Raw genomic sequence first — 26474 nt, 5'->3', positions numbered from 1 at the left:
AGGATATACATATATTTCACATAGGAGTATAAAACATATGTATCTGTAAGCAAACAACTGAGCCGGGGGCTCTTTAAAATGTTTCAGCCACAGCAGTACCAAAAGGAGTAAAAAAAAAAAAAGAAGTGGTGTGGTTTTTTTTTTCCCCCTCCAGGCATCTGATTTTCTCCGTGACTCTGATGCTTATCAACAACGCGTGAAGATTGCAATAAGGATCCTCCCTGGAAGGCGAGGAGGAGTGACTTCCAGGGGGCTGGGAGGAGGTGGAGTGCAGCGCGGCTCTCGCCTATAAGGAGGTGCACAGCGCCCGGCTGCTGCTTTCTAGCCGCAGCTCACAAGGTGAATTTCCGCGGCAGCAGCCGGGGAGCTGTCTCGGCTCAGGCTCTGCCACCGGCGATTGGAGTGGCTCCTCCAAGGGACAGTCCCTCGGCTGACCCTGGCTCCGGCTCCCCCTTCACCCGGGGTGCATGGATGCTGAATGGAGTAAATGAGCGGATGTGGAAGGAGTGCACAGAAGCTGAGAGGCGCTCCGAGACCGGGACCAGCGGAAACAGGCAGGCGTCTGGTTTCCCCCTCCAGGGCTGAACATGGATTCCCAAACCCTGGGAGGTTTCATTGTGCTGCTTTTCAGCTTTTGGCACGTGGGATTAACTGCAACAAACTGTGAGTAGCGGGAGTGCGACGAGTTGCCTGGGAGTGGGGCGGAGGGGATGAAAGAGACAGGAAAAAACTCCCTGAAAAGGCGGCTTATTGCAACACGACCTCTAAGAAAGTTAGCCCGGCCCCAGTTTGCTAATGGAGCTAAGAAATGCAAAGTTGCAGCCATACGGAGGGACTACTTGCCAGCGTCCTGCCGGTGTGGACATGGAAGTGAATGGGAACCGCTAGCGCCTGAACAGAGCCGCTCGCTGGTCTTCCCTCGCGGTTTTCTGTCCTTCCGTCGGCCGCATTTTTCTACGGCCAGTATCGGCGCTGCTTGCCCTGTCTCAGGTGCGGGCCGCCGGCTGGGACGGGGCTGGGGCCGTGTGCCTCTGCCTGACGTGTTGGAAGGGGTCGGTCCATCTCGCATGAGTCGTGGGAACGGGATTTTGCGGGCGCATCCTCGGTCCAGCCTGGAGGAGCAGCGCTGGAAGCACCGGGGATCTTCCCCTGGCAGGTGCCGTCTGTTCCCACGGATGCGTTCGCTGCCCCCGCTGCCCCCACAACATTCCGGGTGAAAAAGCAATGCTCGCTCCCTCTTCCTCGGGAGATCCCCTCCTGAGTTTCCTAAGTAATGCTGTTGACCCTACCGGCGGTGCCACTCAGGTCTGTCCCCGCAGGAGTAGCCTTCTTTGCCGCTGGGCTTTGCAGTGCCGCGGCGGGTAGGCACAGGCGGTAGCTGTACGGGCGCTACGGAGAAAGCGGTACAGCCGTGGGTCTTAGGCACTGATGGCCCCTGGAGCCTGGAGAAGGAGATGCTCTGTGACCCGCCCCACAAGGGAAAGTACGGGTCGGGGAGGAGGCAGCCGGTGCCGCGGGTAGCGAGTCCCTGCGGTGCACGGCCTCCCTCACTGCCGCGGCCCGTCGGGCGGTACTGCGCGGCCGCTGAGCCGTTGCGGCCGCTAGAGGGCGATGTTGCCCCGCCGGCGGAGCGGGGCGGCCGCCCCGTCCTGCCTGTGCCGGCCCGGCCCGGTGCTCCGGCTGAGGGGCCCGGTCTGCGCGGCCTCCCCCGACCGTCCGCTCCCAGAACGCTTCCAGACGAGCTCCCGCGCTGAAGGGGGACAACTTCTTCTTCTTCTCCTTTTTTTTCTTTTCTTTCTTTTTTTTTTTTTTTTTTTTTTTTTTCTTTTTCTTTTTTTTTTTTTTTTTTCTTTTTCTTTTTTTTTTTTTTTTTTTTCTTTTTCTTTTTTTTTTTTTTTTTAATTTTCAGTCAATTAAATTACGGTTAATATGTTTTAATAATGTTCTCGAATACTAAATGGCAGGCGATTTAAGGCTGAGGCTTGCCATTACTGATGCAGTCATAAAGTTAATTCCTAACACTTAAAAAGAAACTCTGCATTAATGAGTTTTACTATTTCACGGGTGACAGTTTAATTTCCCAGTGCCAATAAACATTTCCACTGAATACACACTGCTTGCTAAATATTTAGGAGTCAATCTTTTTAAGGCATAATGATCAATGGTTTTATTATACTGTACAGATTTTACTTATTCATTGAGCAATGAATTAGCATGGAATCAGCTGTAAGTGCCTTCCCAGGAGCTGGGTGAAGGAGCCTGTGAATCTGTAATAGCTACCATTTCCCTTGAAACCTCGTTAGATTTGCATGTGAAGATACCTGTGTGTGCAGACAGACCTCAATAATTGCATCCAGTATGAAAATTCATCATCGTCTAAAATAAATCATCTCTGCTTGCTGGAGCTCAGGGAAGCTGTGTTGCTTACTTGGTTTTGGGCTGAGAGGGCATATATATGGGCAAAACTATTGAAGGTTATGTGCCTATAAGTAGTATCCTGAAGTATATTTAAAAAGCTGCATAAGGATACTTTTAAGGATTACTGAGCCCCCAGGTACCCCGTAAACTTTCAAAAAGAAATTGGCAAATTCTGCAGATGGAAAGCTTGGGTGAAGGCTGCTGTTGGGAGCTGAGGTCCTTCTATATGAGAGCCAAAGTGTAAATGAAAAAGCATTGCTTCTGTGCTTTCCTTGGTTTGAACAGTTTGGTTGAATTAGTCTGATTCCGATGTCTACACTTGTATATTTACAACGGCTTTAACAGTCTTGTTTCTGACAGATGTTGCAAACAAGAAGATAACTGGGAACAGTATTTACAGTGGAAAAAGACTGCACTTCTGAGAGGAAGAATGCCATTTATTTAGTTTCTCCCTAATATATGACATGGCATTAATCTAATTTAGCCTTTTCCTTCTTGCCTCTGTATTAGGACACTCTTAGAAATTACTCTTCTCTCTTATTATTTTCTGTAAAGTGAAAACCCTAAGCCAAACAGCACCACTGAGATATTTGATTCCAGTTTCCTATTTTATAATAGTTTTTAATTAAACAAAGAATTGCCAAGGAAACTGCTTTGAAACCCAGCTACAGGCTAGGGGTCAGTAAACATAATTAGAAAGATCAAAATTACCAAATGCTAATACAGAATTCCTCCCACTTAGCTTTTTGCAATACTTTATTACATTAGGTAAATTGAGTGGCAATAGGATTTCACCTTAGGATACTAGTTACTAGAAAATTAATAAATAGCCATGTACGTACCATTGGGAATGTGTTGCACACAATATCTGGGGGAACTGAGACTTCTACATTTATCACACAGACAAGGAGACGCAAAGCCTTGCCTGCGATATAACAAATTAGTTGGCCTTTAGCAGCATATTCTGTGATCTGGAAACATTAGTAGCCTTGGTAAGTCTAGATTTCCAGCTGTTGAGCGCATATTTTTTCCCCCTCCTTTTTATTTTTCCTTTTTAAAGTTGGAGGGAGGGAAAATAGTGAAAATATGAGGGGAGAAATGGACTTGTTTTCTCCAACCACTTTGACATAGCAGTTCAGGGCTAGTCTGCTGCTGTAGAAGACAGTGACAGGAGTGTGCTTGGTTAGTAGTCCTCCATTTAGTTTGGTGTCATATCTTAAGAAATTTTTCCTGTTGCTATTTTACACACCATGGCCCCTTCCCCTTCATCTTTCTTGACTGACTTTTCTCACATGGCCAGAAAGACGTAGAATATTAAAACATCTCCTGGAGAAGCATCACTCTCTACCTCCAATTGCAAAAGTTATTCTCAGCCATGATTGTGTATTTCTGTTCCTGAATACAGTCTCCTCTTCTTCCCACAGAATCACTAACATTTATTACCTCAGTTCACTAACACTTCTTACTAGATTATGAGACTTTCAAACCTTGTACTTAAACCCAGTCATGACTGTCAGTGGAAGCTGCAGAAATTTTATATTTGGAAGACTCAGATCTCCTATTTAGCTTCTGGAAATGTATGGCCAATGTATGGTCTACCACTCTGCAGCAGATATAGATGTGTCCTTACAGGAGACTCTATTTAACTCAGTTGGAAGGTTGGTAGTGTGTGTCTGTATTTATTCTGAAATTGAAAGAATTTCAAAGACAATATATATTTTATTGGACAAGGAGACTTTATTATAGGCAAGAAAAGCATTTAATGTGATTTTAATCTTTCTCTGCAGTGATCTAAATTGATAGAAACTGTGCAGAAGTCAGAGAAGTGTAAGTCAAAACTTACAGGAGAAAATGTGACTCTGGATACTTGAGGCCATCAGGATCAGTATGTGTATTTGGAACTTGTAACAGCACAAATGAGACCTGTAAGGTCAGTAGTGGTAAAGGCAAGAGGTCTCTTAAACAGTGACCTTTCTATCTGTGTGGTCAGAAATGCTAAGTTTTGAAGAGATCTGCTGAAATAGGTAGAATATTGATCACCTTATGGCTGTGGCTCATTTGCTTGCAAGTAGAGTAAAAGGGTTCAGACACACTTCTCTTCCATTTCCTCTGGCTCCAGTACTTAAATATTCTGTACAAGAGACTAGTACTCAGACCTGATTTCCTCCTTTTTGTTCCATACAGGGGGAAAAACATACAAATGTTAGCTTTATCGTGCCTTCAGATGCAACAATGAAGAAATGGTCTAGAATAATGAGAATTCCTGAGAGAAAGGCTGTGAATGAGCCGCTGCTCATCTGTGCCTCGCTTGTGTGTCTGACATTATCTAGCTTTCAATCAGTGTGACTCAACTAGCATTCCTTGGCTTTGAATCAGTCTTGAAGATGGTCTTTCCAAGGACTACAATGATCTTTGGATTCTACATGCACTAGGCAGATGGCATTGCCAACCCATGGGAATCTGTCCAGGGTTATTATAATCTTGGTATGAAATACATTTTCTGTTTGGCCATTTAGGTATTTTTTTTCCCCTGGTTTTGCTCTTAATGTAGTGCAAATTTCATATGAATTAACAGCTAGAACAAATTGTTTTCAGATGTGCATGGTACACTTGTATGAAGTATAGACTTCAAGTAGAAAATATGGTGATTGTAGGTAGAAAAACACACTTGTGAGGCTCTCCCAGTACACTACATGTGCAGAGTCCTGCCAGAACCTCAGTGAGTTTAGGACTGGTGAATGTTTTTTAATCACTGTAATAATTCTTTTACTAATTGGAAACTGAGGCAATGTGTTATAAGCAAGCCTAGAGGTAGGTAACTGGAGGTATTTAAGAAGAGACTAGATGAGGCACTTGGTGCCATGGTTTAGTGGATTAGATGGCGTTGGGTGGTGAGATGGACTTGATGATCTCAAAGGTCTCTTCCAACCTGGTCTATCCTATCCTCGACAGGCTGGACCGATGGGCAGAATCCAATGGCATGAGATTTAACACATCCAAGTGCCGGGTTCTGCACATTGGCCACAACAACCCCATGCAGTGCTACAGGCTGGGGTCAGAGTGGCTGGAAAACAGCCAGGTAGAGAGGGACTTGGGGGTACTGGTCAATGGTAGGCTGAACATGAGCCTGCAGTGTGCCCAGGCAGCCAAGAGGGCCAATGGCATCCTGGTCTGCATCAAGAACAGTGTGGCCAGCAGGAGCAGGGAGGTCATTCTGCCCCTGTACACTGCACTGGTTAGGCTGCACTTCGAGTCCTGTGTCCAGTTCTGGGCCCCTCAGTTTAGGAAGGATGTTGACTTGCTGGAGCAAGTCCAGAGAAGGGCAACAAAGTTGGTGAGGGGTTTGGAACACAAGCCCAATGAGGAGAAACTGAGGGAGCTGGGATTGCTTAGCCTGGAGAGGAGGAGACTCAGGGGTGACCTTATTGCTCTCTACAACTACCTGAAGGGAGGTTGTAGACAGGCGGATGTTGGTCTCTTCTCCCAGGCAGCCAGTACCAGAACAAGAGGACACAGTCTCAGGCTGCACCAGGGGAGGTGTTCAGGAGGAGACTTGCTGGGGTGCTTGGTGCCATGGGTTAGTTGTTTAGGTGGGTTGGATTGGTTGATAGGTTGGATGTGATGATCTTGAAGGTCTCTTCCAACCTGGTCTATTCTATTCTACCCTACCCTACCCTAACCTACCCTACTCTACCCTACCGTACCTTACCCTATTCTATCCTACCCTATCCTATATCCTCAGATTGACTTTGTAGTCAATTGAGCTGATCCCATGTGGTGCAACCATGTCCCATGTCCTGTTAGATCATATTCATATTTACCCTGATATATGTTGTTGTTTCTAAATCAGTGGATTACATCCCATTTCCTCTGCTTCCTCCTCTTTCTCTGGTGCTATTTGAAGCAAGTAGAATTTGGATAGCTGAATACTGAGAGGCAGTCAAGTGTGGGATGGCATTTATTTTTAGACCCCTAACTGCATTTTCTAAAGATGTGACAGGTTTCAAGTCACTTTCTAAACCTGAATTACTGTCTTAGATAGACACTGTATCCCCCCTGCTTTGAAACAGAATTGGGGAGACACATAACTGCAAGTACATCTGCCAGCATAGCACATGACAGAGGCTCTCTGTATGCACTTTCTTTCTCTTAGCCTATCAGCTTCCAGTGTCCTAACAAGTGTTAAAGGGAGTGGGCTGTCTGTATAGGGCACCAGGTAATTTGCTGTGCTGTTTGTTTGTTTATTTATGTATGACTTCTGAGTTTTGCCCCTCCAGAACTGGGGGAAAGATACTCTGGTCCTGTAGCATTCATTTTCAGACTGCTAGTTATCATCAGATAAAAGGGCAATTACAGATAAAAGGGCAATGTTTACTTCATGTCTATAGGATGTGGTTCTCACTAGACATATCTCTTCTGGATCTATGCAGAAAGGAAGGGTGCAAAAGAGAAAAGAACTGTTAGAATGCCTGAATATTTTCTTTCTCCTGTCAGTAAGGTATTGTTAAAAGATGTGAAGTACTGTGGGTTTTTTTCATCAGCTAAACTCCCTCTATTCAAACCAAGAAAGAGGAGAAGACAATAATATAGCCCTGATGTAATAAAGGTTTAAAGTTTCAGGGAGTTCTTGGGGATGAAGCATCAGTAGACCTAGTAGCATGTCTATGTAGAGTCAGCAGAAAACAAAGACATTTTTGTACACAGTGCTGGACTTGTATAATTGAGAATTAATTTTTCTTGTATTAATCTTGTCTCTGAATTTTTCTAATTGCCCAGTGCAGATTCTTGTGGGTTGATAATACCATCTGTTCAGTGGATCAGTGCAACTGATAATGTTTTAAATGAAGAAAACAGCACAATATAGAATTGGGGGGGGGGGGGGGGGGGGGGGGGGGGGGAGAAAAAGAGGTGCCAAAACACTGATTTATTTATTTTTAATTATCTGCTCTGTTAAGCTGTTAAAAAAAAACCCACAATTGTTCACAATATGGTGATGTGACTGCCCTTCTAAACAGATATGCAGAAACTATTTAAGATTTTAGCTAGTATTTTCTCCAAAAAAATAAAGTAACTTAATAAAAAGAGAAAGCATGTAGCCATTTTTAAATGCCACGAAAGATGTTGCCTGATCTGTATTCCAGGAAAGGAAGTCCTGTTTTCCTGGCTGCATTTTGCCTTTGTGTGATATTAGCTCTTTCTCTACATTCTAACAAACATAAGCTGGAATTTGGACAACTTGGCCCATTTCCTATGGAAGTTTGTGCTCAGAGGTTATCAACACAGGTTATGAATACAGCAATGAAAGTCTGTATGAACCTATTTACAATACTAAATGAGTATTTTAGTACTGGTTGGTTCAAGTACTATTGTTATTTTGTAACCTGTGAATTAAAAGCTTGCAGCCTTGATTTTTTTGAATGTGCAACTGAAAATGTCTTAACTGAAAATAAGATGCAGAGCTCAAATTTGGAGACAGCCTTCTAGGTAATGGTAGCTTTTAATCTGTCATGTACTTCTCTGCCATAATAAAGACCTGTTCAAACTTTCAGCCCCTAGTGCAACACCAGAGGTCTCAATCTGCATAGGCATTGAATAACACCAAATATCAGAACCATGCTACAGAGAGGGCAGCAGGATGCAAGGAGTTTGTGGATGTCTGTGATGATTTCTTCCATGGCAGAAGTTGTCTGTGGAAATAATTTTGAGTGAGTGATGCTGTTTTCAGATACTGTATTATGTATTTGGAGACTATTTCCTGGTTGAATAGAAGACCTTAGTATCAAGAAATTATTCAAATGGCAAAAATGGCACTAGTTCCTTAGTCGTCTTCTATATCAGTAGAAGCGCAGCAGTGTAATTTTTGTCCTCATCCTATGCATGTGCCAAATCACAGAGAGGAGTCAGACCCCTCTGTGGTAGTGTTGTAGATGAGAGGAAGTTTCTAGTGAACCAGGGTGCAAATGGGGTTTTAATTGAACTAGTACATTTGAGTCTAATTGGCTTTGGATAGCAGCAGCTCAACACTTTGTTCTGTCACAGAATCACAGAATGATAGCGGTTGGAAGGGACCTCTGTAGACTGTCTAGTCCAAGCCCCCTACCAGAACAGGCTCACTTAAAGCAGGTTGCATAGGATGGTATCCAGATGGGTTTTTGAATGACTCTAGAGAGGGAGACTCTACCACCTCTCTGGGCAGCCTGTTTCAGTGCTCTCCCACCCTCAAAGAAATAAATTTCCTCCTCATGTTTAGATGAAATTTCTGGTGTTCAACTTTGCAACTGTTACCTCTTGTCTGTTGCCAGCTACCACTGAAGCCATCAGTGGTGATTACTTAACTAAATTTAAAGTAACATCCATCAACATCGCTGTGATTCAAGGTCTGGAGGCTGTTTCAGATCCAGGATTGCGTTGCTGTGCTTGTATTTGGCCCAGGAAGTCCATATTCCTTACCATAGCAGCTGACGTACTGATGAGTTGGATGTAGGTGCTAGAGGCTTGCTGGGAAGTCTCTGTGACTCCCTCCTGTCATAATGAACATCAGACATTACAACCGTGATTAGCATATATATGCCAACACTGTTTATATGCTGGACAGCACAACTACAAATTTAAGATTAAGGGATAGTCTCAATGAACATGACTGCTACATGGATTCCTAAGAGCAGTAACGAGGAAAAGTTAACTTTGTAATTGCTCATTCAAGGTTTCGGTGGCTGCTGTTAAGGTACTCTTCCAAGCTTAACTGCCTGAGATCTATGACCTTTATGGCATGAAAGGGCCTAAAACCCAGGAAGAGTAGGACCACACTGCACTCCTTTCAGCCCAGTACCCAGAAATACTCAAAAGATAACAACAACTATAGCAGTTGAAACTGCAAAAAAATAACTGTGGTATCATTCTGGGGAGATTTTCCCTTTTGACACTGGTAATTAGAGTTTAGTACAGTGATCCAACCCATGAAACAAACAGAATACTATTCAATACTAACCATTGTGGCACAGTAGCAATTGGACTGGAAAAGAAATAAATGTTTTTCATTCTCTGTTTTATTGTGTGTATTGAGAAGGATTGAGTGTTGGCCCTTAGGAATTCTGGAGCATAAATTTTTCATCTAAAACTATTCAGTGCACTGCGTTGTCAATATAGTAGTAAATAATAATAATAATTTTCAAATGGGTAGAATCCTGTCTTTGTTCCCAGCTGGGCAATAAGGAGTTGATAAATGCTGCGCTGCCTGGATAAGAATTGTCAAGTTCCATTTACTTCTGCTCTAAATGGTGAGGCATTGTTTCTTGATGACAATGGTTCTTCACTGCTGACAGCTCGTCAGCGGTTCAGGAACAGAGACAAATACCTTGTGATCTATGCTACCAGTGACATAGCTGTAGTCATTCCCATATGAGTTCCGTGATGTCTCTATATGTTTGGCCCTAAATTGTGTCCATTTCTGATGTAGATACTATGAGCCATTGCTCTCTGTCCTCGTAGGTCATAAAAACAACCTACTGAGCATTAATGAGGCCATTTTCTTCCTTTCCTCCATGTAAATTTATCACTGGAGCAAGAAGGGAATGGTTTGGGTGGTTGTTTTGGTTTTTTGGTTTTATTTTACTAGTGAATATCTGTGTGTCTATAAAATTATATGTAAGGAAAGGGGCAGGATATGGAGGCTATTCTTTGTAGGAGGAGAGAGTGCAAAGGATCTTCTCTAAATTTCCCATTACTAGTGACAGCTTTCTAATGAACTCAATGAGGAGTTCTGCTTTAATGGTCCAAGTGAGTCATCAGTGAACCGTTAGGAGTAACACATTCATTTGTAGTAATCAGGATTGATTTATGAATAGAACAAAAGGGACTAAATATGCTATGAAAATGCATGTTGCAGATTTTTTTTCCCTGTTGAATAATTCATCCTTTTCTAGTATCCATGAAAACAAAAACAGTGCACATAAGAACCCATTAAAAAAGTTAATCCCACAAATGGCTGAACAGAGAGAAAATCAGCTTTTGTTTTAAAAGGTAGATTTACTCAAATCTTCTCTAATTTGATTTGCCAGTGGGGTGTAATTTAAGTCAAACAAGTTAGCAGCGTTACTTGCTATATGAAGGTCTAAATATTTAATAGATTATGAGAAATGCCTGCCCCACAGGGTAATGAGCTAAGGAGCACTCATTCTCCATACTGCAGAGAGTAAGCTAAACCCAACAGAAACAGCAAGCATAATGGAGAGGGAGTGTCTGTTCACAGGATCTCGTCCTCTCAAGTGTGCCTTGAAAGCACTGGTAATGCACCTACATAAATAGTCCTTTGGAAACTACCTTCATGAGTAATGGCAGTGGTTTTGTAGTACCTGTAAGGGTCCGTGGTTTTTCCACAGTCTCTACATTTCTGTGAAGATGCTGGTAATGCACCACCTCTATCCAGAGCACATGGTCTGGAACATGCAAGGTTTTGCATACTCAGATAATCCCAGTGGACATCTGCCCATCTGCTCCTGGATGTTCATGTCAGCAGGAGCATCGGCTTCTAAAGAGACTGGTACTTCAGAGGAGCTAAAATGTTTTGTCTATAGCTACCAAGGATACCTCTGAGAAGAAAATACAGTATGAAGTAGTGGGCATTTTACCCATAGGCTGCCCTAATCTTGGTGCATCTGCTTATGTGGACACTAAGCAGGGATGGAGAGAAAAGGAAGAAGAGAAACCTCACACAGAGAACAGTGCTGTTGGATTTCTTCCTACCTTCCCCCCCCAAAATTCAGAGATGTTGGTGTACGTTGTTTTATTATTTTTTAAATTTGTACCAAAATAGTTTGCATTTCAATTTTAGAGGAAGAACCTCCTTCAACGACCCCAAGCAAAAGATTAAACAGCTATGGCATTTTTCACAGAGACTGTTTGTTTTGAAAAGAAAATGAAAATTTGATGAATTTCAATCAGATGTAGCTCGCAGCATTCAAATATTTATACATTAGCAAATTCCCTTTTCCCAGCTCTGATTCTTAAGTGCAGAGCTTATCTTCTACGCAATATTAATTCTCATTATTGTTAGGCAGTTATTCACAGAATGCTTGTGCAGACTCAGTTCATTGAGGACCTGGTCTAAACTTCCTGAAAATAAGGGAAACGACTTGTACTTGAATTTTGATCATGTTTACTTCAGAAGTCAGTTCATCCAGTGTGTAAGTCCTTGTTACTGCTCTCCTGTGTAGTATATTTTCCTTAAGATCTGTCTGGCAATGTATGCAATACAAGAAGTGTTTGTCAGTATGAAGAACTATTCATTTTCCTTGTAGTTGCTCCTTTTGAGTATAACATGTAAGAGTACATTGCCCTACTCTGTTGTTACATTCTATGCCAACCTTATATCCAACTTATTGACAGCATGCTCAGTTAAAGTTACATACCTTTGTGCATCTTTTTTTCACATTTTTGCCAACATTTTTTCTGTTTTCTGGGTCCTCCTGTTCTTTTGAGGTGAATATGAGCCTCTATAGCACACAGTATTACATTATGGTAATTTTTTTACAAGCAAAAGCATTTTAAATGTTCTGAAAAGCTGATAGACCAAACAAACAGTCTCTGTGAACAAGTCATTAAGCCTTCTCTTTTCGGAATCTACACCTGGTAGCTGGTACCATTCCCTGGGGCCTCCTCCAGAGAGGCTGCACACAAGCTGAAGTAATCTGTTTCCTGCAGTATTATGAGTTTGCATTATAAACTCATTCACACATCCACATTCATCAGTGAGTCTTTGCAAAAGCCCAATCTGTTTTTCAGACAAGCAATGGAGATGTGCTTTTCATCTGCACTTTTGCTTAGGAGCTGTGTTTGGCTTTGGGCAAGTTCAGACAATGTTGTGGAAGTGGCTTACATTCTTTATCTCAGCCGAAGAGAAAGGAAAAATATCTGCTCAGTAAATCATAAGTTATTTTGCACTTGAGCTTATGAAAAGAAGTATCAACCACCATGACTCATCACATTTCATAGCACATACACTTGCTCTGACAGGGTTGATCTAAACATCACAAATTCTGTCATTGGGTCTGGACATCAATGACTTGTGTGAATTAAGTAAAGAAGTCCTGATTTGACAGCCTTTCTCTGATTAAAAGTAGACAATGACTCAGAGCTGTAACAGAGCAAATTTTCCTCCTACCCTCTTCAGCCTTCCCCCCCTGACACCTTAGTAGCATCTGATTTATAGTGCTTATTTTTTTGCAACTTCATCTAATTAGCACAGGCACTGGGGTCACTGTTCTAACACCTGACAGCCTTTACAAGGGAACACCACAATTACAAGTGCAATTATCTGTTTTTCCACTGCACTGAAAAATGTAGCAAATGAAAATTAACATAAAACCCCTAAGTGTTAGGATGCAAGAATGGGCACTAGGGGAGAGTTGCCATCTTCAAATTTGAAAAGGCTGGGTTTGATACTTGACTCTTTCAAAGTTTTCCTGGGCATCATCAGGTGATGTGTTTTATTGCTTTACAGAAAGAGACCCTTATGCTAGGCAGCAATAATGCTATTGGCATGCTTTTAGAAGTACTGACTGCATCAATGAATAATGGAGTCTCTAAACCATTGTGATTGTGCTGGCTCTCCTTGACTTCCATAGTGGTCTGTATGCAGAAACTTTCAGGATCTTTGTGTATATCTACGGTTTTGCAATCTTCAATGTGAAAACAAAAGTTGTGAGCACTGTGCCCTTCCAGTCATTTCTATATGGCATGTGGGTAGAGCTAACTTGCATCTCCATGCAAGAGCATGTAAGTTTGCATGAAATTGCCTGCACTGATGCTAAACTAAAATTGTGTGATGAATGTGAGGCGTTCATGTTAAGGTAAAAAATAACTGGTTAGATAGAACCATAAAGTACTGTCCTGAAATAGCCAAAAGAACTGCATGAGAGAAGGGTTATTCCCTTTTATTCCTTACATTAAGGGAAGCTATAATCTTAGCTTAGAAGAAATTTAGGACAAATCCATAAAGTCATGTTCAAGCTAAGCTTTGTAAATTCCAAGACAGGCACTTAATTCAGTGTTCAGGCAGGGAGAAAAACAGTTCACAGCTGGAAATGCCTGTTCTTTTCTTCCACAAGATGCACAGAGAAGGGTAATTGATTTGGACTCCTTCAGAACAGGAAAGGGTTTTCTCTATTTATGTGAAGTACAAGGTCTTCAAGTAGGAGGATCTCATCATGCCACTGATAACAGCAAAGTTTCTGCTCTGAAGACTACATACAAATCCAAATATGTCTTCTGCTTCTTCAGCGTATTTGTAAGTATGTCACTGACTGGTGGCAGTCTGGTGACTTTGAGGGAATAGATAGTTTGAGAACAGCCAGACTGTTCTAGTCTAGAACTAATAAGCCAATCTTTAACCCCTCAAGGAATGAAAAGTTTTTTTGTAATAGCCCTTAACTAAGAAGCAGGAAACTTATTAAGCTGATATTGAAGGCAGCAAAGTGTGATTCTTAGATACTTGCAATCTAATACATGCATAGAGATTTTCCTCAACTAGGAAATAACGGTGATGGAAAATCCCTCCTCCTTCCCATATCTGTAACCTACTTTTGAGCGTAAATATATGAAGAAGGTGAGTCATTCACTATACTCCAAAGCACTGCATTAATCAAGAAGTCCATTTATTTCATGAAGGGTATTTCTGTATGAAGCAGAGTACCAAAGTGAAAGTCTGAAGCAAGAACGAGTATGTGTAAAACCCAAATGCAACCATATGATTATCCCATTCCATGATAGTTTTTGTCAAAGTGATTACAAACTGTAATAGAACCCAGCACTTAGGTGTGTTAAATCTAATGGCATGAGATTTAACACATCTAAGTGGTGGGTTCTACACACTGGCCACAACAACCCCATGCAGTGCTACAGGCTGGGGTCAGGGTGGCTGGAGAGCGGCCAGGCAGAAAGGGTATTGGTTAATAGTAGGCTCAGGTGGCCAAGAAGGCCAATGGCATCCTGGCCTGTGTCAGGAATAGTGTGGCCAGCAGGAGCAGGGAAGGCATTCTGCCCCTCTATTCAGCACTGGTTAGGCCACATCTTGGGTCCTGTGTCCGGTTCTGGGCCCCAGAACTTTTCCCCTAGGAAAGATGTTGAGTTGCTGGAATGTGTCCAGAGAAAGGCAACAAAGCTGGTGAGGGGTTTGGAGCACAATCCCTATGAGGAGAGGCTGAGGGAGCTGGGGTTGCTTAGCCTGGAGAAAAGGAGGCTCAGGGCAGACCTTATTGCTGTCTACAACTACCTGAAGGGAGGTTGTAGCCAGGTGGGGGTTGGTCTCTTCTTCCAGGCAACCAGTACCAGAGCAGGAAGACACAGTCTCAAGCTGTGCCAGGGGAGGTTTAGGCTGGATGTTAGGAAGCAGTTCTTCACAGAAAGGGTGTTTGGCCATTGGAATGGGTTGCCTGGGGAGGTGGCTGACTCACCGTCACTGGTGGTGTTTAGGAAGAGACTGGATGGGGCACCTGGTGCCATGGTTTAGTTGATTAGATGGTGTTGGGTGATGGGTTGAACTTGGTGATCTTGAAAGTCTGTTCCAGTCTGGTCTGGTCTATTCCTATTCTAGTCTTACATATACTAGCAAATAAATAAGATTTATTACACTTAGTGTAAGTGTTATGGATAAACATAGCCTCACTTCATTCACTGGAGTGACCAAGAAGATCGAAAAGAATGAAAGAGTTATCAGCTATGCAAATGCACAAGACACTGCTTATGTTAAGTCTGTAATTTGATGGGTTGTTTTTTGATTAAGCTTCCATGGAGAGAAAGAAAGGTTTAATTAAAATGAAATTCAAGGGGAATTGAGAATAATAAGTCATGTCTATTTATCTCTGTCAAAGCCTTGGAAATTTGGTGGCTGCTGAAGGCACAGGTAGATGTGCAAACAGGAAAGAAACAGGATCATCTTCATAAGTTTGGATCTTTCCATCTTCACTAACTCCTGTTTTCATTTTCCCCCCTTGTGGTACCAACAGAATCAGAAACAGCTGCTCTTTCCTGCTTGTCTTTTCCATCTTTGTCCTTTATTTTTTCTTTGTAAAATCTGGCAGGCTGCAACATGAAGCTGCTTAGGTGTTGTAGTATCATTTCAGCTATATTAAAATTTAAATCCTTTAAATAATGAAACACTGTTAGAATCAAGTGCCTGTCAAATAAGTAAGGTAGTAGAAATTAGCTTTCTGAATACAGAAGGGCACTGATATTTATTATACAGGTCAGCAAAGATTTGTCTCAGATGTCTTCTGGAAATGACTTACTAGTTTTCTAAGGTTGTTGGTCAGTTTTGATGGAAGTACAAGTCAGAAAGTACTTCTAGTGCTGTTTCTAAGACTCTTTGGGGAAATTATCTTCATTTTTCAGGTCACATTATGTTTCTGTGCCTGATGCTTTGTTTAACATTTAAATATCTGCCTTTGTAGTTTGAAAAGAAAATGGTTGCAGAATTTCATTAAGACTAACGAGGTTAGGTTTTACAGTATAAACTGTTGAGTCTGGAGGATTTTATTCATAGCTTATTGTTAAATAAAGTGATAGCACACATAGGGAATGGTGAACTGAAAAGGCTAGTCAGTTTTCTCACTGAAGTAAAATGTTTCAGTAAGCAGTATCAGAAGCCAGAACGGCTTAACTGGGAGAAAAGTATTTATAACTCCTAATAATTTGAGAATATTGAAAAATATGTAGAGCAAATGAAAATAAATGCTCCCTCTTTTCCTTCTTTTAGGGCAATTTAACTTCTTTTTTTCCGTTCTGTCATCTAAATGTTAATCACTCCACCCTGAAATCCAACAAAGAATGCTCGGCAGTGAGACGTCAAATCCTCCAAATATGCTTCTCTTGAATTCTGTTCATAATTTCCTATTGTAAATGGATCACTTGAAAGTTTGGCCTTGAACAGGCATGTCCAGACTTTTCTACTGACTTCTGTTTGTGCATTAATGTGCTATATATGATATTTTAACTGAAGCTAAATGTTCTTTGTACAGACCAGGATAGTATTTTAGATACTGTTGCTTTTATAGAAACCCACTTCTTTACAGTTACTAAAACCATAAAATTAGAGGATGGAATCAGACAGTTCCCTGATGAAATCCATTAATTTCCACTTTTATTATTTCCTTTGTTATAGTTGCATTTATTTCCAATTATTTTCTAAGATTAGATAGCTCCAATATTCTGAGACATTTATCATTTTGTTTTTAAATGACTCATTAATTTGACTCACGTCAGTCCTTTCAAGGAATTTCTCTGATTTGTGGCTTTCTGTCATTTTTCATTTAATGATGGTTAGTGTGCTCCTGATGCTCTGTAACACCAAGTAAAAGACACTACGATGAGCTAGAAGAATCTGCTATGATTAAACTCTCCCTATTTCATTATAAAATTAATGCATAGGAATTTTCCTTTGGGGTGAGAGGTGGACTTTTTGTACTGATTATATGTCCTTTTAGGAATACCAAAGAAGTTGCCTAGAAAGGGATATTATTAGTTATCCCTACAACTTCTTAACCCTCTTGCTCAAGAGCTTTCTGCTGTTTCTGGTAAGATTGCATGCAGAAGGACCTTCATGCCATGTACACTGATTTCTGTTCCTACTGTTTAGCAGCCCTGAAGAAAAGGACTTGGGGGTGCTGGTGGATGAGAAGCTCAACATGAGCCACTAGTGTACACTTGCAACCCAGAAAGCCAATCACATTCTGAGCTGCATCAAGAGAAGCATAGCCAAGAGGTTGAGGGAGGTGATTCTTCCCCTCTACTCCACTCTGGTGAGATCCCACCTGGAGTACTGCGTCCGATTCTGGAGCCCTTATAACAGGAGGGATGTGGATGTGCTGGAACGTGTCCAGAGAAGGGCCATGAGGATGATCAGAGGGCTGGAGCACCTCTCCTATGGAGACAAACTGAAAGTTGGGGCTATTCAGTCTGGAGAAGAGAAGGCTCTGAGGAGACCTTATTGTGGCCTTCCAGTATCTGAAGGGGGCCTTACAAGAAAGCTGGTGAAGGACTTTTTAGGGTGTCAGGTAATGATAGGACTAGGGGTAACAGAAAAAACCCAGAAATGGGTAGATTCAGATTGGTTGTTAGGAAGAAGTTCTTCACAGTAAGGATGGTGATATGCTGGAACAGGTTGCCCAGGGAAGTGGTAGAAGCGCCATCCCTGGAGGTTTTTGTGGCCAGGCTGGATGTGGCTCTGAGCAGCCTGATCTAGTGTGAGGTGTCCCTGCCCATGGCAGAGGGGTTGGAACTAGATAATCCTTGAAGCCCCTTCCAAGTCTAACAATTCTATGATTCTTACTATCTTTCATCTTGTCTTCAGTCATGCTGCAAACGCTGACCTCTTTCTCTTTTTCTTTCTTTGTCTTTTTCTCTTCATTTTACTTATTCTGTTCAACCCTCTGATTCAATGACTAATCTGTCTCTCAGAATCAAAGAAACCAGAGAGCTGCTTTTCCTCCCACGATCTCTCTAATTCTCATCATTTTTAAGAGTGGTGTCACTGTTCTATGTGTCCTTCAGGCTTACCGCTATAGACTCCTCCAACTTTCCACAGACCATCCTGTGTCCAAATCTTGTAATTTCTTCCTCAAAATTAAATACAGTTTTCAACCACACTATATCACACTGATAGATGCAAACTTGTCTCTCTTCCATTAGAGGTGGTTGGTTAGGTGAGAAGTGTCGGTTTATAGTGGAAGTCTACATAAAGCAGAAAGAGAAGGGAAACTGAGGGTCTTTTAATATAATAATAATGAAAAACACTAGTAATACTTCTGATTTCAGAAAAAAATGCCTTCCAAACAAAGAGACACAGCCCCTGTTAGAAGAAGGACTGAAACTGCAGCTCAGTTTTGTTGATATTCAGGTTGAATGAGCATCTCAGAGAGACAGCAGGGTCTGCTTTATCAGTCTAGCCACCTCTCCTCCATATCCATTACTGATTTGGCTCTGGAAAGTCCTTTCTTCAAAGCCACAAAGTCCAAAATCTTATAGAACCTGGCATTCCAAGTTAACTCCCATTTCCTTTGAGTGCTTTTATATTTGTACACAAGTGTGATTGTGTATATGTATATAAATATACAGAAGTAATTACCCACACATTATGTATATGTATGTAAATGTTTATATACAAATATATACCTACGGATAAAACAATTATATATAGATTATGTAGCAGCTTTCATATGTGCATGCTCAAAAATAATAATATTGGAAACCTCTACAGAACTAGTAGAATATAATGTGCTTCTCTGGAGATTGCAGAGTCTTCACATCCTTTCTACTGCCTCTTTATGAAGCATAACCTGAGCCTTGTGGGACTTGTTGCATGTAGCACCTCATCTGAAAAAAAGAAAAAAAAAACAGATAGTGGATTTTGAATTAATGGGTTTATAATATTATAAAATATTTCCAGTCAAATCTAAGGCATATGCTGTCTACAGGCTTCTCCTCTCTGAAAACTGTATGGTTATCTTATGTGGTAATAAGGACTTTACATACTGCAGCTAGTAAGCCAACTTGCGCTGGATCTTCATGCACAGTATTCAGAAGTTGGGAGAGAGGCTTGGCAGTGCTTTTAATCACATTTTTTTCTCCCTCAAAAATGCTGACTCAGTGAAGCCACAGAAGACTTGTCAAGGGGTTTTTTGACATAACATTAAAGGTACCCAGTTTATTGAATTGGCATTTTTATTAGAATAGAATAAACCAGGTTGGAAGAGACCATTAAGATCATTGTATCTAACCTATCATCCAACACCATCTAATCAACTAAACCATGGCACCAAGCACCCCATCAAGTCTCGTCCTAAACACTTCCAGTGATGGTGACTCCACCACCTCCCCAGGTGGCCCATTCTAATGGGCAATCACTCTCTCTATGAAGAATTTCTTCCTAACATCCAGTCTAAACCTCCCCTGGCACAGCTTGAGACTGTCCTCTTGTTCTGGTACTGGTTGCCTGGGAGAAGAGATCAGCCCCTGCCTGGCTACAACCTCCCTTCAGGTAGTTGTAGAGAGCAATACAGTCTCCCCTGAGCCTCCTCTTCTCCAGGCTGAGCAACCCCAGCTCCCTCAGCCTCTCCTCATAGGGCTTGTGCTCCAAACCCCTCACCAGCTTTGTTGCCCTATTTCTCCTTGTATCTTTCAATGCTTAAATCAAAACCTATCTTGTTTTGTAAACTGGTTTTATTTCAGTTTATGCTCTGTTTTAGAGTGGAGTGTGAGGACAATGGAATGTCAACAAACAAGCATTCAAAATTAAAATTTTCACAAGATAGGGTAATATGGTTTTTGGTCCTCCTAAGATGTAGCTAGCTTCTTTTATAAAATATGATAGAATTTATTCATTTATTTAAGGCAGAATAGTTGTAAGATAAAATATTTAGCATATTGTGTCATATTTATAAAGATGAATACATAAATCAGATTTGTGATAGTGAAGCATGGTCATAAATATGCAATTGCCTAGAATGCCATTAAGGTTAACTATTAAGATAAATATAAATGTTGGAATAAGCATGTTCAAATATCCACATCACTTTTGTCTTGCATGATGGGAAAGTAGTTACTACAGGAGAAAATACAATATGAAGAAAAAAAAGCAGGTTTTAATGAATGTTCTTCAGCACATGCTTGCCTACACCATCACATTGACACATTGTATGTCAAAGAACAAATGAAAGCCCTGAAACAGCTGTTTGGAGGCACTGTGCCAGAGCCCTTCCATGTGCTATATCCACACATATTATTGGTTTCAAATGTCCCATGGCCTACTTTGTTCATTCTTATTGCAAACACAGGTCTTAAGTGAAATGATCCACAACTACCCTCGGGTGTCTCATGCTTGCTTTTCTGGGTTTATTCAGTATCTTATTTTTCATCTCTAATCTCATTACCTTGCATTATCTACAGGGAGCTGCACAAGATTCCGGTCTTCCAATAAGACAAATCCACTTCTGTTATTTCAGTTTTGATTGGTTTGGGTGCTTATGTGTCATCAAGGAAAATACTGGCACAGGAGAAATGGAGAAATATTTCTCAACTACTATTTGAAGCTACTGCCATGAATCTTTCCTATTAAAGAGTCTTCTTTCAAACATGCCTTTCTGTAGCATTTCTAATGTGATCTTCTCATCTCCAGTTCTGTAATGGTTTAGTGCAAGGGCTAAAGTCCCCCTATTTCGCTTCCTCTCTCCTTACCAGGAGATAAGAAAGGCGGGGGGGGGGGGGGGGCAGGAAGGCAGAGGGAGAGTTTTCACTTGATTTACACAAAATATTTTACTCCTCTGCTACAAAGATATCAGATTACATCAGTATATATAGAGAACAGAAGGAAAAGGGGAAGGAATACTTGTCCAAATCCTGTAAAAGGCAAAAACACAGCCACCCACTGAAGGACTGGAAAAGTGAGAGAGAGATGAAGACTGTCCTTTTTCCAGAGCCGCAACACCACACAGCTGTAAATGCTGTATCTGTAAATTCGTGATTCTGATAGTGGGGAATATTATGTGGTTCAAACCACCACAAGTTCGTTATCACATGTCTTGGCAGATTTGACCATGACAGGGATGGTACAGTAACATGGTATTTGGTCAATAATGTGTTCTTTTCCTTTTCCATTTCTGAAAAGGAGGAAACAGCATGGTGGCAGGATTTCCACAACTTCCTCTGAGATATCAGCTGACCAAATGGGTACCACAGGGCAGCTTAACTGTTAGCTATCTGAATTGTAAAAAAAAAAAAAACCCTGACAATCAATATGAAATCTGGAATATTTTTTGCCTGTGTGCTATTTAACTTCTGATTTTAGCATGAAACTCAAATTAAGACTTTAGTATGTCTTGGAGACTGAGGGATGGAGGTTATCTAATGTTAGCATTAAGCATGTGGAGCTGTTGGTCTAGGACATATCACACTAGACATGGATCTGGCTCTCAGAGTCCAGTAACTGCAGCTGAAGGTATCTGCAGCATAGTGGTAGAAAACTGAGAAAGATGAAGTTTACATATGAATGTTAAATATAGTTTGAAAAGAAAATGTAGATTTATGTCACTCCTTGCTGAGAACTATCTCAGAGGTAATTTGAGATATGAAGCAGAGGAGGACAGTTTTAAATCCCCTTTTAAACTTTCATAGGGACATGAACTCCAAAAGCCATTAAAAGAGGGAATGTATGCAGAGAAAAAACTGCAGAGAAGTAATTATTTCTGCAGTGCACAGTCCCACTGGAGAAGAAGGCTGAGCACGTCTCAAAACATTTTTATATGCAAAAGTTTGATAGCTTGTTTTGTTACTGAGAAGTGAATTTGATTTGTTAATAAAAAGGAGGCTTCTTACTTAGTTTTATTATTAATTCAAAGTGCCAAACAGTTTGGCTTCCTCTTCTGTCTCCTCTATTTCCTTGCTTTCCCTCCCTTCCCTTTTATAATTTCTTATCTTTGTAATTTTCTCAGAGCTGGAGTAATCTGAAAAAGAAAATAAATCTCTCTGGAGGAGAGAAATAGAGAAGCAGGAAGGAAAGACTTGATCATTGTTTTTGACTACAAAACTTGTATCTATTTTTTTTTTTAACATAAAATGAGAATTTCAATTCAAATGGAAATTACCATTTAAAAACTTGGGGAAGCAAAGCAGATTTTTTTTTTTTCCTCCTCTCTTTATTTTACTGTCTCTGTAATGCATATCATCATGCTAGGGATCTCTGCCATTTAGCATACTAATAGTAGTGGACTCAAACCCCTTTTATTAGATAGTAGATTCAAGCTTGTATCACCAGAGTTACTGAAGATTTGTCAGCATCATTGGCATGCTGGCTTGATCAGGTGATGCAATAGAGATTCCTATTGCTGCTCTACATTATCTTTCACGTCTTGCAATTTGTGCTATTCATACAAATTGTTCCCAATGATGGTATTCAAAGCCAAATTGAAACACACCACTCAACCATGGGAACGTAGCTCATAACAAGCTACAATGAAATCTAGGAAGTACTGGATCATATGATCATCTCTGGCTCAGAAATACCTAATGAATGGTAAATGTGGTTCAGTTCAACTAAATGTTGAATAATGAGATCAGAAACAATGATGGAAGAAAGCTGATCTGATGAAAGGGCGGCAGCACAGTAAGTGAGGAATAAATGTGGGAGTTATTAAAGGCATGTCTCCTAAGACATTTTTAGGTTTCCTGCGAAGGAATAGCTCAGGCAAAAGAAATAGGCAGCCAGAGGAAAAAAGCCACAGGACAGAAGACTTGTTTACTTGGACTTCTGCAGTGGTGAGCTGAGGCCTTTTTTCTTCACAGGCTGGGAAAATCACTCAAGTGTGAGGCATAGGTTAATCTCATATTTTACCTCACAAATTTAATCTAAATCAATAGGGAGCTGTCAGTCAGATTAATGAAGTGTTAGAACGCCTTCCTTGGGAGGGAGAGTAGAATTGTCATTAACTGTGGGCTAAGTGGATCTCAAGATATCTCATAGCCCTCCAATTAGTACCACCTATGTACATCATTTGGCTTAGAAGAGAGTGGGTCACTGTGAAATTCTTCCATACTTGCTCAGTCTTCTCCCGACACTGAAAAGCAGAGGCATGTATCAAGGTGGGGAAATGCTTCTGCACCTAAAAGAGGAAACCCAGCTCTCTCTTCCAGCATGCAGAAAACCTCCAATGGGGCAGGGATTTATCTCTTGCCAGTCATAAGGCAGCAGGCTAGAAAAGCTGGGGGAAGAGGGTAGTGATCCTCTCCAACTGGTGACAACAAAAAAAAAATGTATTTTGAGCAGATATTTACATTGAGGTAGCTTAATTAGTGTATCTGGTTTAGCCTCATCCAGATGTTTCTGACCCAATATAACTCATTGTACTTTTTTCTTTGAATATGGATTACAGGAAGCTTTTGAATCATTGGAATTGTTTGATATTTCCATTTGGGATGAGATGTAGCGCTCAGTTTTTAAAAGTATTTTGTTGTTCAAATGTTGTTGTTTGGTTTTTTTCTTCCTCCCTTTGGAACTTTCTAAATAATATTTTGTCAAAATTAATTTTTCCTGTAAAGGCTTTCAACCAGTTTTAGATACTTTCATGACAGCTTTCTTCAGTGAAGCATTTTCAGTTAGGGAAAGTCTTTTTAATTGTGGTAAAAATCAGACATGCAAAATACAACAGAAGATGCTCTGCTTTACTGAATGCTGCATAGGCAAGACCCGCTCAGTGGATGCAAAATGCTAACACTTCAACACTTGACACTTATTTATTTTCTGGTGCCTGCACAGACGACCTGCTCACAGAATTGTATCAAATATCCCAATTCTCAGTTTCGTATTTGATTTCAAGAACTACAGCAGTGGAGAATTAAAACTAAGGTTGGAAATCATGGGCACTGAGTTGAAGCAGTCTAAATTATATTGGAAATAGTAGCAGAAGCAAAGAATGGGGCACAGTTGGGTGAAAAAGAAGCAAGACAAGAGTCTGTCATTGCAGTCTTTCTCTTATTCCTTGTACTATCACCCTATGATACATTTATGTGAGAGATTTCTTCACGTGAAATCATGCTTGCTATATGGTCTGATAAATGCTGCTCACTTTCTCTGAGAAATGCACATTTCCATATCTTAAGTGAAGTAACATGCTCCTGGCAAGGGTTAAAGAGATGCCAGAGGAGTAGCACTCTTTCAGCCCCAGTGTGTTCTGTAAGCAATTTCTTGAGAAGATTGAAATTGAGGAAAACACAGCTCTATATTAGTGATCATTTTCTTCCCTTTCTTTCTCTGCAGTCTCTTACTTCTTTTGTGAGTGAACTATGAACAAAAATGCTGTCCACCTAAAATACAATTTGCTCTGCATGGTGCTGAATGAATAATTTATTGAGCTAACTGTTTGAGTACAGCATGTATAAGCACTTATCGGATATCATTGACTACTTGGATGGGTGACAAAGCTGAATAAACTTTTTCCTATCAGATTTTGTGGTGGTATAAACCTGAAAGTAATGAAAATGTTAGACCTTCTAGCTCTACATAGTCTCTTGTGAGTCAGGACAGAGAAGATGACGGTGTCTGGCAGAGAATTTATTCAATTCTTCTTATGCCAGTCTTCTGGTAGCTTAATTTTTAAGCTTTTTGGTTTTTTTGTCTGATGTGCTTAACACTGCAGTCTGCATGCAGGTATGTACTGAATTTATCAGGTATTTTAGTTAATGTTGTGTGGAAACTTCTGACATTATTTGATATATTTATCAGTGCAGGAACAGTGTTTCTGTCAGTGATGCTGCGTATTCTAAAATGCACAGCACACAAAAATTATTGATCCTTTCAAGGAGCCCAAATGATTCTGAGCTTTGCCTCAGGCTCTATTAGCAATGTGGAAAATTGAAAAGGGCTCTCAAGAAAAAAAAAAACACCAAAAACTAATGTAAGATTGAAACTGCAACCACAGAGCTATCAAGCAGAGAAGTACTGATGAATTATAATGAGCATGATCTAAAGATGACATTATGCTTCAGGAGTTTGGTTAAATCTTCCCTGTGACTCACAAAGGTCCCTTAGAATAAACAAAATCACAATGAGAACATTTTTAGGAAATGTATTTAGAGGTGATGCACGTTAAATACAGAAGGGATTACAGTATGGTGGGCAGCAGGGATGGGGCTGGAAGAGTGCCAAAGGAAAGCTCCAAATTATGAGGCTGGCACAGGCATTGAAGGTGCATTTGGAAGAAACTCTAGTATTGGCTGTGAAAGGATTTATTTTTTTTCCCACCTCCCCTCACACTTTTTTATGTTGGACCTCCAAAACATCGCAAGACTTCTCACATTACACTTCTCCATATATTTGTGTCTATGTAAGTCAGATTCATGCATTTGGACAGAGAGACAATTTCTAAATCTGTCTGGCTTTGGTTGTGCATTGAGTTCTGCGTGCACAGCATCTGTGCTGAAAGGAAACCTGTTCCTTTCTAAAGGTTTCTCAAACACCAGCATATTAAGAGATGTGTTAGCATTCACTGTTAATAACATGAAAGAAAACACAATTATTGTGAAGTATGTGACTGGACTAGAGTGCTACAGTTAGTCTACAGGCCACTGCTCCCAGAAAGTGGCCATAAATACCGGGCAGCACTATTTCAGGTATAGGGAACTATTTTATTTTTATTTCTTTTTCACACTGCAGATATTTTTTTCCATGTATGCAACTCTTTAATATAATTTCTACTTTCAAAAACACACAACCACAAACCAACCCTAAATCCTGGCAGAAGACTTAGAAAGCAGATTGTCATTTACCTTGATGCTTAGAAGGAATGCACTCACCTTTGATAAATAGATTTTTTTCTTTTTTTCTTTTAACCTGGTCCCATATTGACAGAGAATGAGGAGGTGAGCAGCAGTTTCAGAAGCATTTCTAGGATCTGAAGAATGATTCCATCAGAATGGTGCTTTGATGATACTAATACCACTTTCCTGGATATCCTCCAGGTGATATCTGTTTAGGTTTGTTGCCAAAAGAAACTATTTGGTTTTGTCAGCAGTGTGGAGACTGTGTTGATGCAGAAAGGCACACTGGATTTTTCTTAGCTTCCATGCATTTCAGAATACATATACACAAAAGAATTGCTTGCTGTGAGTTATATGAAGCTAGAGAAGTCTAGCCCTCTCCAGATTCAAAATTGGTATGTGATCAGCCAATTAGAAAAATCTTCACTTGCAAGTTATCAGGCAATCCACTGAGGAAAAATAAATGCAGAAAAAAAAAAAAGGAGCCTTTAAAGCTGGCTCTCTCAATACATCTCAAGTACTGATCCAACCTCATAACACAGTTCAGTATTTTCTTGTGATGCTTCCTTCCCCTGTACAAATGTGCACTTCATTCATGACTATACATGAACTCATGGAACACCCATAATTAGACATCTATGAACTGAATTAATTGAAACATGATTGATAAAAAACTTGCCCAGGGATGATACTACTAATGAAACTGTGATGCATTATAAGTACTGCAAATCAGTTTTGTTTGACATTGTTAATTAAAC

The 26474-nt window shown here is 40.7% G+C and overlaps 1 protein-coding gene across 1 annotated transcript in view; it reads left to right on the top strand.

The window, feature by feature from the left end:
• The first annotated feature begins 339 nt into the window (after nucleotides 1-339).
• CNTNAP5 (contactin associated protein family member 5) overlaps nucleotides 340-26474 on the top strand; it is a 303624-nt gene continuing 277489 nt past the window's right edge. The window contains exon 1 of the mRNA XM_068138943.1: nucleotides 340-663. Within this exon, the coding sequence (XP_067995044.1) occupies nucleotides 588-663 (76 nt within the window). The 5' untranslated portion in view covers nucleotides 340-587. The remainder of the gene's footprint in view (nucleotides 664-26474) is intronic.

The sequence above is a fragment of the Melanerpes formicivorus genome, unplaced genomic scaffold (assembly GCF_026170545.1).
Source record: "Melanerpes formicivorus ecotype bairdi unplaced genomic scaffold, bMelFor1.0.p_v2 SCAF_5, whole genome shotgun sequence".
Classification (NCBI taxonomy): domain Eukaryota; kingdom Metazoa; phylum Chordata; class Aves; order Piciformes; family Picidae; genus Melanerpes; species Melanerpes formicivorus.
Note: the sequence above shows the minus strand (reverse complement) of the source record. Positions and strands in the feature narration are given on the sequence as shown.